This window comes from Sabethes cyaneus, chromosome 2 (assembly GCF_943734655.1).
Source record: "Sabethes cyaneus chromosome 2, idSabCyanKW18_F2, whole genome shotgun sequence".
NCBI classification, from domain to species: domain Eukaryota; kingdom Metazoa; phylum Arthropoda; class Insecta; order Diptera; family Culicidae; genus Sabethes; species Sabethes cyaneus.
Window position 1 is genome coordinate 186,652,305 of NC_071354.1, and position 15,286 is coordinate 186,667,590.

Sequence of the window (15,286 nt, forward strand, 5' to 3'; positions counted from 1 at the left end):
TATGTTTTTCGAATGATATCCAAATTAAAACAATTGACTACGGTTAGCGTTTACACACACGTATTGAATGGTTTATCTTTGATCGCTATTAATTATTAATTAAATGTCTCAGATATCACACGCGTCCTTTTGGGGCTTGCGGGTTTCCCCGAACGTTTCCGATACCGGCCGGTTCAGTGCGATGGCGAAACTCAAATCGAAAGTCGGTGACTCGTCACAACCGGATGGCGCAGACTTGTACACCTTCCTAACGCCACTTTACTACTTGGCTAAAGCCACCGGTCTTTGGCCGCAAACGATGAAACGCTCATGGCCAGGTTTTACGATTTGGAGTGTGCTCTATCAGGTTGGGTTGTATGCCTTTATCGGGTTCTGTATTTATGTAAATAGCGACGTTGCTCTTTGGAGCCAGTACATGAAGGATATTGATTCGAATATTTTGCAATATGGACTGCAGATTCACGTTATCAATGGCCTGGCGATGGGTAAGTGTTCAAATTCTGATTAAAGTGAATCCTACATCATTGCGCTTGGGACTCAATGCCTTTAACAAGTGTGCCAGCTATTGTCAGAATTGGTGCAATAGTTTTTGTGAAAGAAAAACTAGGACCTCCGTCTTTGTAAAGTCTGCTTTCGAGAAAAAATTTTAGTAAAAAATGAATTTTAGTTTATTTTATCAATCATCGAATGAGGTGTTCAACAAGAAAAAATATTTAAAATAATTAATTTTTAATAATTCCTCAGACCACAACCTACTCTTAAGCTTGCAAAACAGTAGCAAATTAGTTTTTTCAAAATACTCTCTCACTCCTATTTTTTGTCTTACTCAATGTTTAATTGGTGTACATTAAAATCGAAAATACGCTCTTTGCATAGCAACTCTACACTCAATCATTGTGCACCAAAATAATCTTCAAATCTTATTATTGCACACCTCACGCCCAATTGTTGCACAGCTTTTGGTTTGACTTTTCCTCAAATAATTACAATTGCTAAGTTGTTTTATTTGTGGACACTAACATATACTTCAGGATTTCCCTAACATCCATTATGGACCTGGAAACCTCGCAACAAACAGTGAAAACTTGGAAAAAATCGTGATGCGGAAAACTACGGCTCCCATCGCTTACGTTGATAAACAAAAAGCAACACCGCAAAGTAGTAAACTGTTCAATGCGTGTTTTAGAAAAAAAAGGGGTTAGGATGTGTGCAATAAAATTGGAAGGAATGTCGTACGTTGTTCCAATTATTGAACTTATGAATTTATCGACAATGTGTGTTATAAAGACCCAACTGTATTCGCTGATTGAGTGTACAGCACGGATTCAGTTATATATCCAGTACTTACTTACTTATTCAGCCGAGAGCCGGGGTGGCTCTTGCCGTATCAAGAATTCTTCTCCATTGTACTCGGTCCTGGGCTACTTGTCGCCAATTCGTTGCGCGTCTCGACACACACAAGTCGGCTTCAACCTGGTCGAGCCATCGTGTACGTTGAGCCCCTCTATTCCTGGTGCCGGTGGGGTTCTTGAAGAGAACGGATTTCACTACACAGTCCGGCATCCTTGCGACGTGGCCGGTCCACCGTAGTCTCCCAACTTTCACCAGGTATACGATGGGAATCTCTCCAAGCAGTGCCTGTAGCTCGTGATGCATACGTCTAGGCCACTTTCCGCTTTCCGTTTGCATTCCGCCAAAAATAGTCCGCAACACCTTTCGTTCAAAAACGGCAAGTGCACGTATGTCTTCCGTAAGCAAAGTTACCGTTTCAAGTCCGTAGAGGACTACCGGTCTTATTAGCGATTTGTACATCGTCAGCTGTGTGCGGCGGCATATGCTCCTAGATCGAAACGTCTTGCGGAGGGAAAAGTAGGCTCGATTTCCAGCTTGAATGCGTCGTTGGGTCTCCTTACTCGTGTTATTGTCGGCGGTGACCAGAGATCCCAAATATACGAACTCATCAACCACTTCCAGTTCATCGCCGTCATCGCCGGCTACTCTTGCTAAAGATCGTTCCTCTCGTTTCGATACCCGCTCGCCGGATCACAGCTTCAATAGCGGTATTAAATAACATACAGGACAGTCCATCCCCATGCCGTTACCCTCTGCGCGATTCGAAAGGACTTGAGAGTGTCCCCGAAACGCGCACGTAACACATAACTCGTTCCAGAGTAGCTTTGATCAGCCGCGTCAGTTTGTCCGGAAAACCGTACTCATGCATTATCTGCCATAGCTGTTCGCGTTCAACGGTATCGTATGCTGCTTGGAAATCCACGAAAATATGATGTGTGGGCGTGCGACGTTGTACTCTCGACATTTCTGAAGGATTTGTCGGAGAGTAAAAATTTGATCCGTAGTAGCACGGGCCCCCATAAAGCCCGCCTGATACTGCCCTACGAAATCTCTTACTATTGGGGATAGACGACGCAACAAAATCTGGGAGAGCACCTTGTAGGCGGCGTTGACCAGCGTAATGCTGCGGTAGCTACAGCAGTCTAGCCGGTCGTCCTTTTTGTAGATGGGACAGAGTGCGCCTTCCATCCACTCCTCCTGTAGTTTCTCTTCTTCCCAAATCTTTGAAATCAGCCAGTGAAGTGCCGTTGCTAGCGGTTCTTGGCCATTATTATAGAGTTCAGCCGGGAGTCGGTCCTTTCCGGCGGCTCTATTATTCTTCAGAAGACCGATTTCTCGCCGCATCTCTTCGAGATCGGGAGTCGGTACGCTGTTGTCGTTTGTAGGTACTCCGAGGTTAACTTCCATTGCGTCTCCTGCTGCTATATCGCCGTTGAGGTGCTCATCGAAGAACTGCTTCCACCTGTCGACCATCTCGCGCTCGTTTGTGATTAGATCCCTACACATGTCAGGTTTTGGTGTGTGGGCCTTGCGAGTTTGGTTCACCTTCTCGTAAAACTTGCGGGTGTCATTAGCCCGGAATAGTTGTTCTAGCTCCTCACGATCTCTGTCCTCCTTCTGGCATTTTTTCCTCCTCTGGATTGTGGTCGGATCAGACACCTACTCTCTATCCAAAATGGGTTCGATGGGAATCGAACCCACGTCTCATGATTGCCGGTCTTAGTATGATACCTCTACACTACCCAACAAAAATTTTTTTTGAATAGTAGCTTGTTCAACTAATTGTACAGCTAATTACTAAGTGATAAACGTTTGACAAGCTGTTATTCAACAAAAATGTTTGTTGAGTACTGCCTCGCCACGGTTGTTCCTAAGTTATGGTCAAAAACTCGATTTTACTGAATATTTACCTGAAAAAACAAAAAACAAAAAAAGGAAAAAAGGAAAAATGGTACAGAAGGAGAAAAAACGGAAAAGAACATGAAGAATAAAAACGTGGAAAAACAGGATAGAAAAAGGTAAATGCAAGAGAAGCAAACGGGACATAAAAAACAAAGTGGATAAGAGGAAAATGGGAGCAAAAAAAGGGAAAAAGAAGCAAAAAAGAGAAGACTGGAGAGAAAAAGAGAGAGAACAGAATAAAAAAATGGAAAATGAGAGTGAAAAAAGGAAACAGTAAATAAACATGAAAAGAAATGAAAATAAAATGGACAGAAAAGGAGAAAACGGGATAGAAAACGTGGAAAAGAAAGAGAAAAAATATGGGACCAGGAGAAACGAGAGCAGAAAAAGAAAATGGAGAAAAAAGATGAAAACGGCAGACAAAGGGAACGAAACGGAAAAGAAAACCAGAACGTGACCGAAAAGAAGGACAACATAAAAAGACAATGGAAAAAAGATGAAAACCGGACCGTAAAAAGGAAAAAGACGAAACGGGACAAAAAATGACAAAAACTGGAAAGAAAAGAGGCAAACCAAGGCGAAAATTAGATAGAAAAAGAAGAGAAAGATGAGACAGCGGGTAGAAAAAAATAAAATTGAAAGAAAAAGGAGGAATGACGGCACAGAAAAAATTGAAAATGTGATAGAAAAAGTGGGAAAACAGGACACAAGAAGAGTGACAACGAGATAAGAAATGAAAAACGAAACAAAAAACAAATGAAACCAAACATGAAATATAGAATGGCGAGAGAGGAAAAAGAAAACCAATAAAACGATAAAAACGGGAAATAGGGGAAAAACAGGTCACACGGGATATAATAGGAGAAAGATGGGACAAAAAACGGGAAAATGGGACAAAAAAAAGGGGAAAAAACAGGAAAAACGTACCAAAGGGAACGGTTAAAAGAGAGGGAAAAAGACAAAAAACGATAGATAATAAAGGACAGCTGGAGAACAAAGGGAATAAAGAAAGCCAAAAACAGAATACTCATGACAGATGAGAAGAAAAATCAGGGGCATCTAATAGAGGAAACCGGAACAGACGCAGGAGTAAAACGAAAAAAAAGTATTGGAGAAAGACTAGAACTGGAAATCGATAAAGGAAAAAGCTAAGAGCAAAGAAGAATAGAAGAAGAAAATAACAAAAAAACGAGTGAAAAACTAGTAAAAAACGATTAAAAACAAGAGGAAGAACATGATCGAAAATAAGAAAAAATATAACTATATAACTGGTGTTAAATAAGTTCGAATACACTTTAAAAATGTGTTTCAAAAATGAAAATACATGTTATTCTTTTCTGAGTAAATTTTTATTGAAGCAGTGTTTATTTTATATTTGGTTATTGACATATTTGGTGGAAGCACCCCCCTTTTGTGCTTTATGACGTGCTTAAAACGTAAAACGAAAAAGGAAAGGACGTTTGTCAAAAGAATCACACATGGCACGCACCTGGTCCATTGGCATCTCATCCCAGATCTTGGAAATGAGCTTCTTAAATTGGTCCATAATGCTCACTTTATGTTCGCTCTGCTTAGCCAACATGTACGACCATAAATAAAAGTCCAGGGGACTAAGATCCGGGGACAAAGTCTTATCGAGAAAATCAGTCAAATTATCGCGACTCCACGCTTTGACGATATTCGCCGTGTGAGCCGGTGCGCCGTCCTGTTGAAAGGCGTAATTATCTATCCCGTAGAGGTTACGAAGTACCGGGCCACAACCTTCTTCAGAACCTCGGTCTTATAGTATGCGGCGTTGATTTTCACGTTTTTCTCAATAACCACCAGTGGAAGCTTTCCCGGATACGGCCCCCCAAACCATCATCCACGCGGCGCTCTGGAACCGCGGGATGTTTATGTGGGACGGGGGGATGCTGGCCAACGTCGGTGCCCACAGCCGATCATTTTGCTCTGTCCAGCCTCTTCTTCGTTGCAGCCTCTGTTACCCCGTGAACCTTGCGTTTCTTGTACGGCTTGCATCCCAGGTCGTTCGCCATGATGGTGTGGGCAGTCCCGATCGACACATCCAAGTCAACAGCGGTCTTCCGGATCGAGCGGTTCTTCCGACGAACCCGCTCCCTCGCCACCTTGATGGCTGCTAACGTCCTCGCCGAACGCGGCCGCTCGGATCTAGCACAGTCCTTGGCCGAGCCCGTCTCCCGGTACCGACGGATGGTGTTATAGATGAAATTTCGCTTCACCCCGTGGGATTTCAACCGACGAAATATGTCGCCGTGTCGCTCACCTCTCGCACACAAATTTACTACGGCGTTGCGGTACTCCTCCATCGCGCGCGGTAAACAAATAACAAATGACATCAAGTCGATACCTTGCGCGCCGATTAGCCTATATATAAGGCTAAAGCTGACAACAATACCAATACACAGACATGATGGGCACTTACACAACGATGAAACGTTGTATTCGAACTTATTGAACACCCTGTACAGCGATGCGATTTAATAACATCAAGTCGACTCAAGTCGATAGTCACTCTAACAGCTTAGGTTATTCGTGACTTCTGTGGGGTTGGGCTTTGAACCCGGGTCCTCGGCGTGAAAGGCGTGTCATTTTAAACAACAGTCATTTTAAAACTAGTTTTGAATAGTTTTATCAATATTTTTTTCTCATATTTAAAAGTTAATATCTCTTTTTAGCAATCATCATGAGCGTGGTGAATTTAGTTCAGCATAGAAAAAAGTGGAGATTTTTGGAAATGTTGTCCGATACCAACGAGATATTTTCCAAAGAATTTTTCGTTGTAATTCCATACAATACAATTAAAATGTAAGTTGAGCACGTGTTGAGCACCACTAAGTGTTAAGGAACTGTAAATAGGTTAGATTTAGCTAAAACTTAGTTAAAACTATTCAAAAAAAAGTGCACGGCGGCGGTTAGCGAAATTTTTAATTTTGTCAGTTATTAAATTAGCAAGTTAGTGCCAGTGCTCACCACTGAAGTTTTTCTGTATGAATTGTTGTGCAAATATTAATAATATATTTATTACAGCGTGATTTATTGGGTGATGTTTTTTGAGCACGTAATTCTGATTACAGTGATATTAAGCTACTATTACCTGTTGGCGCACAAACTAAAGATTGTGACGAAACTACTGTACGTTTCATACTACATAATCAACATTACCACAATGGTTTTCACCATAGACTATATATCCTTCGTCCTTTCGATTCGAAGCAGAATGATTTTGGTGAATCGCTGCTTAAAGCAGCTGCTGTTTGATAAGAGCGATGAACGTTTTCTCGAATCGGATATGAGTACGCCAACGATACTATACGACGAGATTTTTAGCATTTATGGAAGCGCAAAAAAGGATTCAAATCAACCCGGAATGCGAATCGGAAAGGATCCCAGCAAACAGCCGCCTTCTAAAAAGTCCTCTTTAATGAGATTTCTGCCTAATGTTTTCATTTACGACAAGATGTAAGTAAAATCTACCTTATACAATTTGTTATTTAGTTAAAGTTTTCAAAACTATATTTCATACTTTCAAGGATCATAAAGCGGCCGAAAATAGATCGGTATTCAACGTCGCTGGAAATTTCACAGTTTATCGATAAACTGTCCTATGTGCACTACAAGGTCGGAGAAAGCGTGATTCAGTTGAACAGAATTTATTCCCTACAATTAATGCTTCACTTTTGCGCAATGTTCTTGTTCCTGGTTTTTGGACTGTTTGCTTTATATAAGTATATAATTGATCAACATTTTAAATGATTCTATGCAAAGAGACAACACATATATTTCAGAGCCTTCAATGTAAGCTCGACTCCCTTCAGACTATTGGCCACAGCAAATGGATTTTGGATTGTGTATTACTTGGTAACAATCGCTGGGATTATAAGTGTGACATCAAGTACAGTGGAAACCAACTATGCATCCGGTGATACTGTGCATCAAATCATACGAAACTCCCAGAGCACGTTGGGGAATGACATTGTAGAGAAGGTTTATTATCAGAATAAAATATTTAGGCATTAACAAATTATGATTTGTTTTATTCTTTCTTCTCGTTCAACTTGCAGCTCTCTACCTTCGCACTGCAGCTTAAAATGCGACGCGTTGCATTTTCTTGTGGACTATTTCACTTTGATTGGCCGCTGTTCGCTTCGGTAGTTAAGCTTTATCGGTGAGACGTTTCTATATACCTACTGATTTACTTTGTTTGCTCTGCTTTCAGATTCTAGCTGCCATTGCTATGTACTTGGTGTTTTTGATTCAATTCGATGTTTCACCGACGCAAGCAAACGTTTCAAAAGAAACGTGATTCTAGAATGTGTAGAATGAAAATTAAAACTATGAATAACTGTATTCAGTTGAACAACTGTTTTGATGGATTTTAGATATGTAGTTATTACATTCAGTAAAGTAATTTTAAGCAAGTGTGCCGTATGTATGTGCAGTTTGTTTTCAATGCTTACAATGTACCAATGTATGTATGATTACTACTGTGAATTTTGTAGATTGCAAAAATAAATATCATATTTTTTGGTGGGTCAGTCCCGGTGTATTTTGGTTAGCAAAAATTAAATATTTTTGGTATTACATACATTCTCGTTATATATTTTTAATTCATTGTAGTAAATATTACAATTTCGTTCAGTATTCAAGGAATCTTCCAACTCTGATATATTTAAAAATTGTAAAAATCAACTTTGAAATCAACTAACAATAGCATGAAACACACTCCCAATCTCACTTAAACCTAGAAACAAAATTAGAAAAATTTGAATTCTCAAAAATGTTAAAAATATAAAACCTAACGCTGTGAAGCCCAAAAGCAACTGCTTTTATTCCGTTTATATTCAATTATATTCAATCCCTTCCCCAAAGTTAGTACCTTTGCTATACATTCTTTAATTTTGTGATATAGGCATGAGTGCACTCATAAATTTTGGTATAAACTGCGTTCAACAAAATTTAATCCCATAGTTCAAACTTGCATGCAAGAAACTGATGACGCAAGGAATATATTGATTCAAGCAGTGTACACTACACGTTCGACGAAGATTGTGCTCCTCCTTGCGCACAACGCCTCTGCGCTTTCGTGATTGTTGACATTCACTTCGCTCCGTTCCGCTGTCTGTCAGTTTGAGTTTTGTGTGTTAACATTTTCGGTTCGACGGTGTCAGGTTTTGTACAATTTTGGCTCGATCTAGTTGTTAAATAGCGTTTTCGAAGCGAAACCCTATCGGTAAATAGTGCTTGTGGTGTGGTATTTGGTGCATTCGCTGCTGCAGATCCTGGTCATCAGTTGTTCGGCTGCTAATGGCTATGCTGGAAGGCACACTGTCCAAGTGGACAAATGTTATGAAAGGCTGGCAGTATCGCTGGTTTGTGCTGGATGAGTATGCTGGACTGCTGTCCTACTATACGGTAAGCGGATGATATTGCTATCCTAATCTTGTAATTGCTCACTTTCTATCTGTAGACTATTTTAGGAATCAATACTGTTGCAAGACTATCAATTTTTCAATGATGGAAAAATCGAAACTTTATGATCAATTCATTTTTTGCTAAAGGGATGAATCAGTCGCCTTCATACTATCAATCATGATTAGCCGGTCAATGTCTGTGAACGTTGCCTTCTGGCATTGATCATGCTACGTAATTTATAGCTGTTCGTTCGTTTGACGTGGGAGGGTCTTGTGAAAGAGAGAAACTAATGTTTACCTTGGTATGTTTGGTCAATATGTATATTCAATATTTTCTAAGTTCTAACTGTGAAGGTTGTAAATCCAATATTCTTACAATAAGAATGAAACAAAAAATGTAGATCGTCTTCTAGCTCACAGCTAATTCTTAGAAACTCTTTGTGGCATTTTCTTAAATGCAACAGGTGTATGAAGTGATCTAAAGAAAAATGTTTTCTTCGCCTTCAAACTACATATATTTTGGTAGCTTTGTACGCCAAAACTTTACTAATTTGCTTCTTCTTCATATCTTCTTGATACAGATATGATTTCTTTTCAAAACCAGTGGTAACGAAACCGGCAAAACTCTTTTTTGTTCTCAATTTCTTAACGCAAACGATATGTTTGTTACGGGAAAATTAAGCAATCCGTCTGAGAATGTTTTCGACAAAAAAATCATAATATGTTGAGTTTTTGAAACAAATTTTACAAACTCTTCAATAATTTCACATTCAATACTGTCCTGATAGTTTTTAACAGCGTAGAAATTTAATTTTTGTACCAAACTATTCAATCGATTAGGTATTCTTAGCCTTGATCTTAGCCTTCCTGCTGCCGAACCCTACTATGTACTATGTAGATGACCCGGTAGATAAAACACAAATTTCCCCATAACTCGACTATTAATCAAGCAAATGAATTTGGGGGTTACTGGAGGCAAATTTTTTTTCTATGGCGAATTTGGTTCCATTTGCTTGATTAGTTCCCGAGTTATGATGAAATTTGTGTTCCATTTGTATGGGAGCCCCCCCTTCTAGAGGAGGGAGGGGTCTCAAACCATGCTAACAACATTCCTCACATCAAACGCAATGTGTATGCCAAGTTTCATCAGAATCTGTCGAGCGGTTTGCGAGTCTATAACGGACACACGGAGCACTAAACTTTTAAGCAACGTACGACATAATAATTGATTCGAATCGGAACGATCGGTCCAGGTGACGAAAACGCATTTAGGTTTGGAAACTCGGAGCAATGTGACCGTTCAATTCCTGAAGGTGCAGATTGAGAATTTATGGCTGATTCTTGAACATCATCATTATAAATGTCATCAGCGCCCGCCTGTTTGAACAAAAAAATTAAATTTTAAATTAAATTTAGAGCATTTAAAAATTAATTCTGCTGAATAAATTTGCACACGATTTGAAGGTTATTCAGTATATTAAGATATACATTTTCTCTGAAGACTTTATATTGCACGGATGCATGTTTAATGAGTTTAATGAGAATTTTTTGTTTGAAACAAATTTAGAAGCACTATATTTATATATTTTGTCTACAAAAAACAAAAACTTCCACCAAGAGCACTCCGAAGGAAGCTCAGAAAAAATCATTACTTTTAATGATACCGTGTGGTGCCCTAATTCCGTACGGCGAATTTTGGCTCCTAATTTCGTGCACCTACTATAGTCAATCTCTCAACAAAACATGCACATTTTCTCCAACAATGTTTGAATGCTTGAAGGAGTATACCTGTGTTCAAATATTTTATTCAAAAATATTGTGCATGTTCCGCTAGGAAACAGCCACCTTTAGACCTTCGTTGATGTCTGTCTCCTCGTTGAATCTACAACTGGTTATAATCACAGAAACACGTGACAGAAACCATGGAAGATAGTTATTTCTAGATTGAAGGATACACAATGAAAAGTCGTTTGTCGAACTCACGACATACTGGTGATGTCATGATATATGTCCATGCAAGTGTAAGCTGTTCAATCATATAGGGAGCAGACCAACCCAAATTTGAATTTAGTGATTGAAATCCTAGACGATATGAAACCCGGTCGTTATGGACTCGGAGAAAGCGATTCGACATTTTTGCGAATTTTTGAAGATTCATGGTTGGAACAAACTAGATCTGTCCAAGTAAATATTACTTGCTGGCGATTTTTACATCGACTGGATAAATCAACGTCATGCTTCCCAGTTAAAGTTTATCGCTGAAGCACAGGAACTCAAACAACAGGTTCAGCAATGCACGCCCATAACCCGTACTGGTAAAACACTGATTGACCTGGAACTGTGATATAAACTTTGGTAATGTGCCGAATTTTAAAATATCCGTACTGCCTTGCTTGATTTGTCAAGAAGAAATTTAAATGGAGCAGTTGGATTAAATGACGTCCATAAGAAAGCTAGTTGCCTCATTGAAGTGATAAAAAGATGCGTAAGTATACTAGAGCTTGTGAAGTTCGTGAAAATCAGAAGCACAAGCAGGTGGTTTTCGTTAGAATTGGTGCAAATGAAAAGAAGACGAGACGCTGCCTGCGGTAAATTCCTCCAACAATGCAAACCCAAGGGGGCCCTTCCGCAGGCTACCAGCTTCAATAGAGGTGCAGTAAAAGAAATTCATCGAATGTTTTGTAAACAGCTTTGACGATATAAATAAATCAATAGAAGAGACGGCAGAACCTGTAGTACTGAGAGATGTCACAGATAACGGTCTACCTTGGTTTCACCCAGTCACCCTTGAATAATTCAGGAGCAATCTAGTTCTAGTTTTGAGACCAGTTCCAGAATTCTAAAAGATGCTTTCGAAACTATATTGGTGACACGTTGTTAGGAACAATAAATGTCTTGTTAGCAACTGACTCTGGCTATGTGCTTGATTTGTGGAGAGAATACCTGGTAGTGCCTATGGAAAAAGTCAATGGAATTGTGAAAACCGAAGAATATCGCCCGATAAACTTGCTTCCAATATATGAAAAAAATTTGGAATTGGTAGTCAAGGAACTGTTGCTGGAATACGTTACAACAAATAACCTTCTCGTTCCTGAACAATCTGGATACCGCAAGCAGAGTTTCTATGAAAGCGCAATTAAATCTAGTCCTTGCCAAGTGGAAAGACACCCTGGAGAAAAAGCAAAATGCGATCGTGGTGTTTTTGGATTTGAAAAGGACGTTCGACATCATATCTAGAACAAAACTCATCCCCACCCTAAAAAACCCGATATAAAAGACACTGTTACTGGTTTATCTCCTACTTAGATTGCCGATCTAAGAAGAACTAAATATAATTCTGTGATATCAAATTCCAAATCAGTAAATACTACTATAATACCACAAGGTAATATGTTAGGCCCCGTCTTGTTTATTTTATGTATTAACGATTTAACGAGAATGATAAAACACTTCTGTGATATAAATTTATTTGCCGACGACACAGTGATATTTATTTTTTCTGACAGTGCTATTGCTGCTATTGAAAAACTGAACTTTGATCTACTGAAATTGGCTAAATGGTTGAAATACAAAAAACTGAAGCTAAAGATTGACAAAACCAAATACATGGTGATCACTAATAAGTCAGCGAACTGTGAAAATGAGTGTTTGATTGTCGATATTCATGTTGGGTTGAGAAAAAAAAAGAAATATTTTTGCTTCTGTCCTCACGCACACATCGACAGTTTGGCATGAGATTTTCTGTAAGTGCGAGCAGCCCACGAAATCTCTTTTATTGCCGTCATCGCCAATATGGTTTTTAAAACTCAATTTATCATCTAGTATTACACGACTAACTATTGAACTATTGTGGTATGATCCGTTTATTACTTTTTCTGTACGCTTCAAGCTGACCTATTACTTATTAAGGAAGTAATAGGCTGGTAGCTGAAAGCGAGGCAGATGCCAATCAGAGGTGACTTGATTTTGAACATTGTTGCCCTGATCGGCGTCGCAGACCATATCTCCCCTTTTTGAGATATTGCAGTCTGTGTGCTGTTTGTGCTCCGCAATTGCAGAGTAAGTGTTCCGTGGTTAAATATTCTTATACGAAACTAAGATTCCGAACATAATATTTACTCGGACAATGTCCTGTCAAAGACCGGTAAGCGTGCGGATATTTCTCTTGTTGAGACTCAGCAACTTTTGAGTGCCTTAATACTTGACGTTATAGATGGTTAGAATATTTGAGCGATTGTACGGTCATCCAATTGGCCATAACTGTTCGGCTCTCCCATAGTTTCAGCTTACCCTTTAGAGTTGGAGCCATCTCGTCTTTCGACTCACTACTAGTCGGCGTATTGAGGACAGACGAGGAACAAGGCTAGATGTTCCTCCCCTATGCTCCTATTCTCCCCTCCACCTCTTTCGTGTCTTTGTTTTTTTTTCGGCAGGGGGAGCATGCACGGTAAGAAATCGTCCACTGCACTGTCCACTGTGGAGGGCGCCCTGGAAATCCACAGGCTCCGTTGCGGCGAGAGAATTTATAGAACCCTCTCCACCATTCATCTCTCGGCACGCGTCGCGTCACACCTTGGATTAGGGGTTTATCCATTCAAGTTTTTACATAATAGCCATGGATAACAGCTATTAAAACCATCTCCTTTAGGGGCTTTGGATCCTCTGCTTTGGTTCCTAGTAGTTATACCTTTCAGACTTCGCATGAGTGCTCCCTTCTCTGTCCGGATACGACCCTAGTTACCACTGGTTGTCCGATTTCCACTAAGGAACGTATCACGGATGGTACCACGAGGAGGTAGAGATAGGAGTTGCTGAATGCTGTGGCTGTGGAACTTCGTGGTGGTTCTGGAGCGCATTATTCAACCATTTACCATCGTAGGTAACGCTTAACGTACCTCACTCTTTTACTGATACACAAAATTGTAAAAGGCTTGGCCCAGAATAATTGACAGCCAGGATCACACGAGGAAGCGACATCCATCGGTATGATGCAAGATCGGCAAATGACATCCGTTCGTTCAACGTTTGAGCTGAAAATTCGGGTTTTCATTTTTTGTAACGCAGAATTTTCGGATGTAGTAGGTTGTTAGTCTAAAGTCCCTATCCCGCTGACGAGGTGCCGTTGAAGCGTGGCCGGGAGCACGTGTATCCACTTCCCTATTAGCGTTCAATAACTGCGTAGTCCAGCTGGCACCAGTCGGGTAGGGATAGGAGATAGTAAGCAGAGGTTATAGATTTGCACATGTTCACTCTTTACTTACTTACTTAAGTGTCCAGGTCTGCCGGATTGGCAGAACAACGGGATGAAATCAGATCCCCATAGCTTTTAGCTGTCACCAGGACAGATTCTCGTCTACAGCCTGAATGTCGTTGGCAAAGCTGCGTCGCCATGGGCCTCTGTGTCTGCCTCTTCTACGCTGTCCTTGCGGATTCCAGTCGAGTACTTCTCTGTAGGTCTCGTTCGCTCCTTTCCTCAAGGTGTGACCGATCCACTTCCACCTACGTTCACGAATTTCTGTTGCTATCGGCCGTTGATGACATCGACGATGGAGTTCCTGTTTACTCTGCCCGGGGGAAACGGTAGAGTCCTTGGCACTGAAGTGGAGCTGTGTGGTAAGCGGATTGAAGTGGACAATGAATTCATTCAATTTGGCAGCCTCGTCAGATGGGATATTCAATGAGTAACTCGCAAATCAAACGACGAATTATAGCGATGAATGGGGCTACAGACTGTGACCCAGCTGAAGTACCATAGTTGGCAAATTCGCACAAAATTAGTGCTGTGTTGAGCCCTAAATGTCCCGGCTTCACACACATGAAGTTTCAGCGCTGAAGTAAGCTTATGAAAGTGTACTCGGGGTAGTACTAGCATCAGGGAAGATAATATAATAAATGATGTGAACTGAACACGTGGCCAGTATTTCTGACTAAAAACGGTAAAAGTTATCTTCAGTAGAATCCCAGGAATAGGTCATCGGCTTCGAAGTAGGTCCGCACCCGGTGACTGAGCGCTGAAGAGAAAGACATATGGCTGCTCAAGATCGACGATACTGAATAAGCATAATTCGTTCAGCGGTAGATAGGTAAGAGTGCGTTGTCGAAAGAGTTAAAGCTTAGAATTCAAACAAATCCTTGTTGACAAACAAAAGTTTGATAAAAAAAATCAAAAAACCATATGTCAGTCCCACAAGAAACTTCTAACCTACTCAGAGATTAAATGACATATGGCTGCGTGTTTTACAAATTATGAAATTAGAAATGCTCCAAATTTGGTGAAAAAATATTGAAAAACAGAAAAGCTGCGCCCATTCTGTAAATTTTGCGGTGCAAGGAAGGATTGCAGGATGCATTATCCCAAGGGAGTTATTACTGCTCACAAGTGTTAGTGATCGCAAGCATCTGAAAGAATGTATGCGTGTAATGTTGATGTACGATATCATGCAATGGTGTCAGTGTAGTTATGATGCTAGAGTGATGGCACATATACAACTTAAAAGTTACCACCGTCATCCGTAGAGGGCGCACTGACCCTGTCCTTCGAGATTTGACAGAGTGTCAGAGGGGTGATGTTACTCAACATTTCCCTTGATTCGACTATA

The 15,286-nt window shown here is 40.3% G+C and overlaps 2 protein-coding genes across 3 annotated transcripts in view; both read left to right on the plus strand.

The window, feature by feature from the left end:
- The first annotated feature begins 103 nt into the window (after window positions 1–103).
- LOC128736448 (gustatory receptor for bitter taste 66a-like) lies at window positions 104–7,579 on the plus strand. The gene is made up of 7 exons (XM_053830933.1): window positions 104–485; window positions 5,952–6,081; window positions 6,304–6,735; window positions 6,807–7,001; window positions 7,062–7,260; window positions 7,338–7,424; window positions 7,493–7,579. Exons 1-7 carry the CDS (start codon window positions 104–106, stop codon window positions 7,577–7,579), a joined length of 1,512 nt encoding a protein of 503 aa, XP_053686908.1.
- An 856-nt stretch (window positions 7,580–8,435) lies between these two features.
- Window positions 8,436–15,286, plus strand: part of LOC128738336 (oxysterol-binding protein-related protein 9) — a 149,539-nt gene continuing 142,688 nt past the window's right edge. For both annotated transcript variants that reach the window (XM_053833387.1, XM_053833388.1), the window contains exon 1: window positions 8,436–8,688. In XM_053833387.1, the coding sequence (XP_053689362.1) occupies window positions 8,581–8,688 (108 nt within the window). In that variant the 5' untranslated portion in view covers window positions 8,436–8,580. The remainder of the gene's footprint in view (window positions 8,689–15,286) is intronic.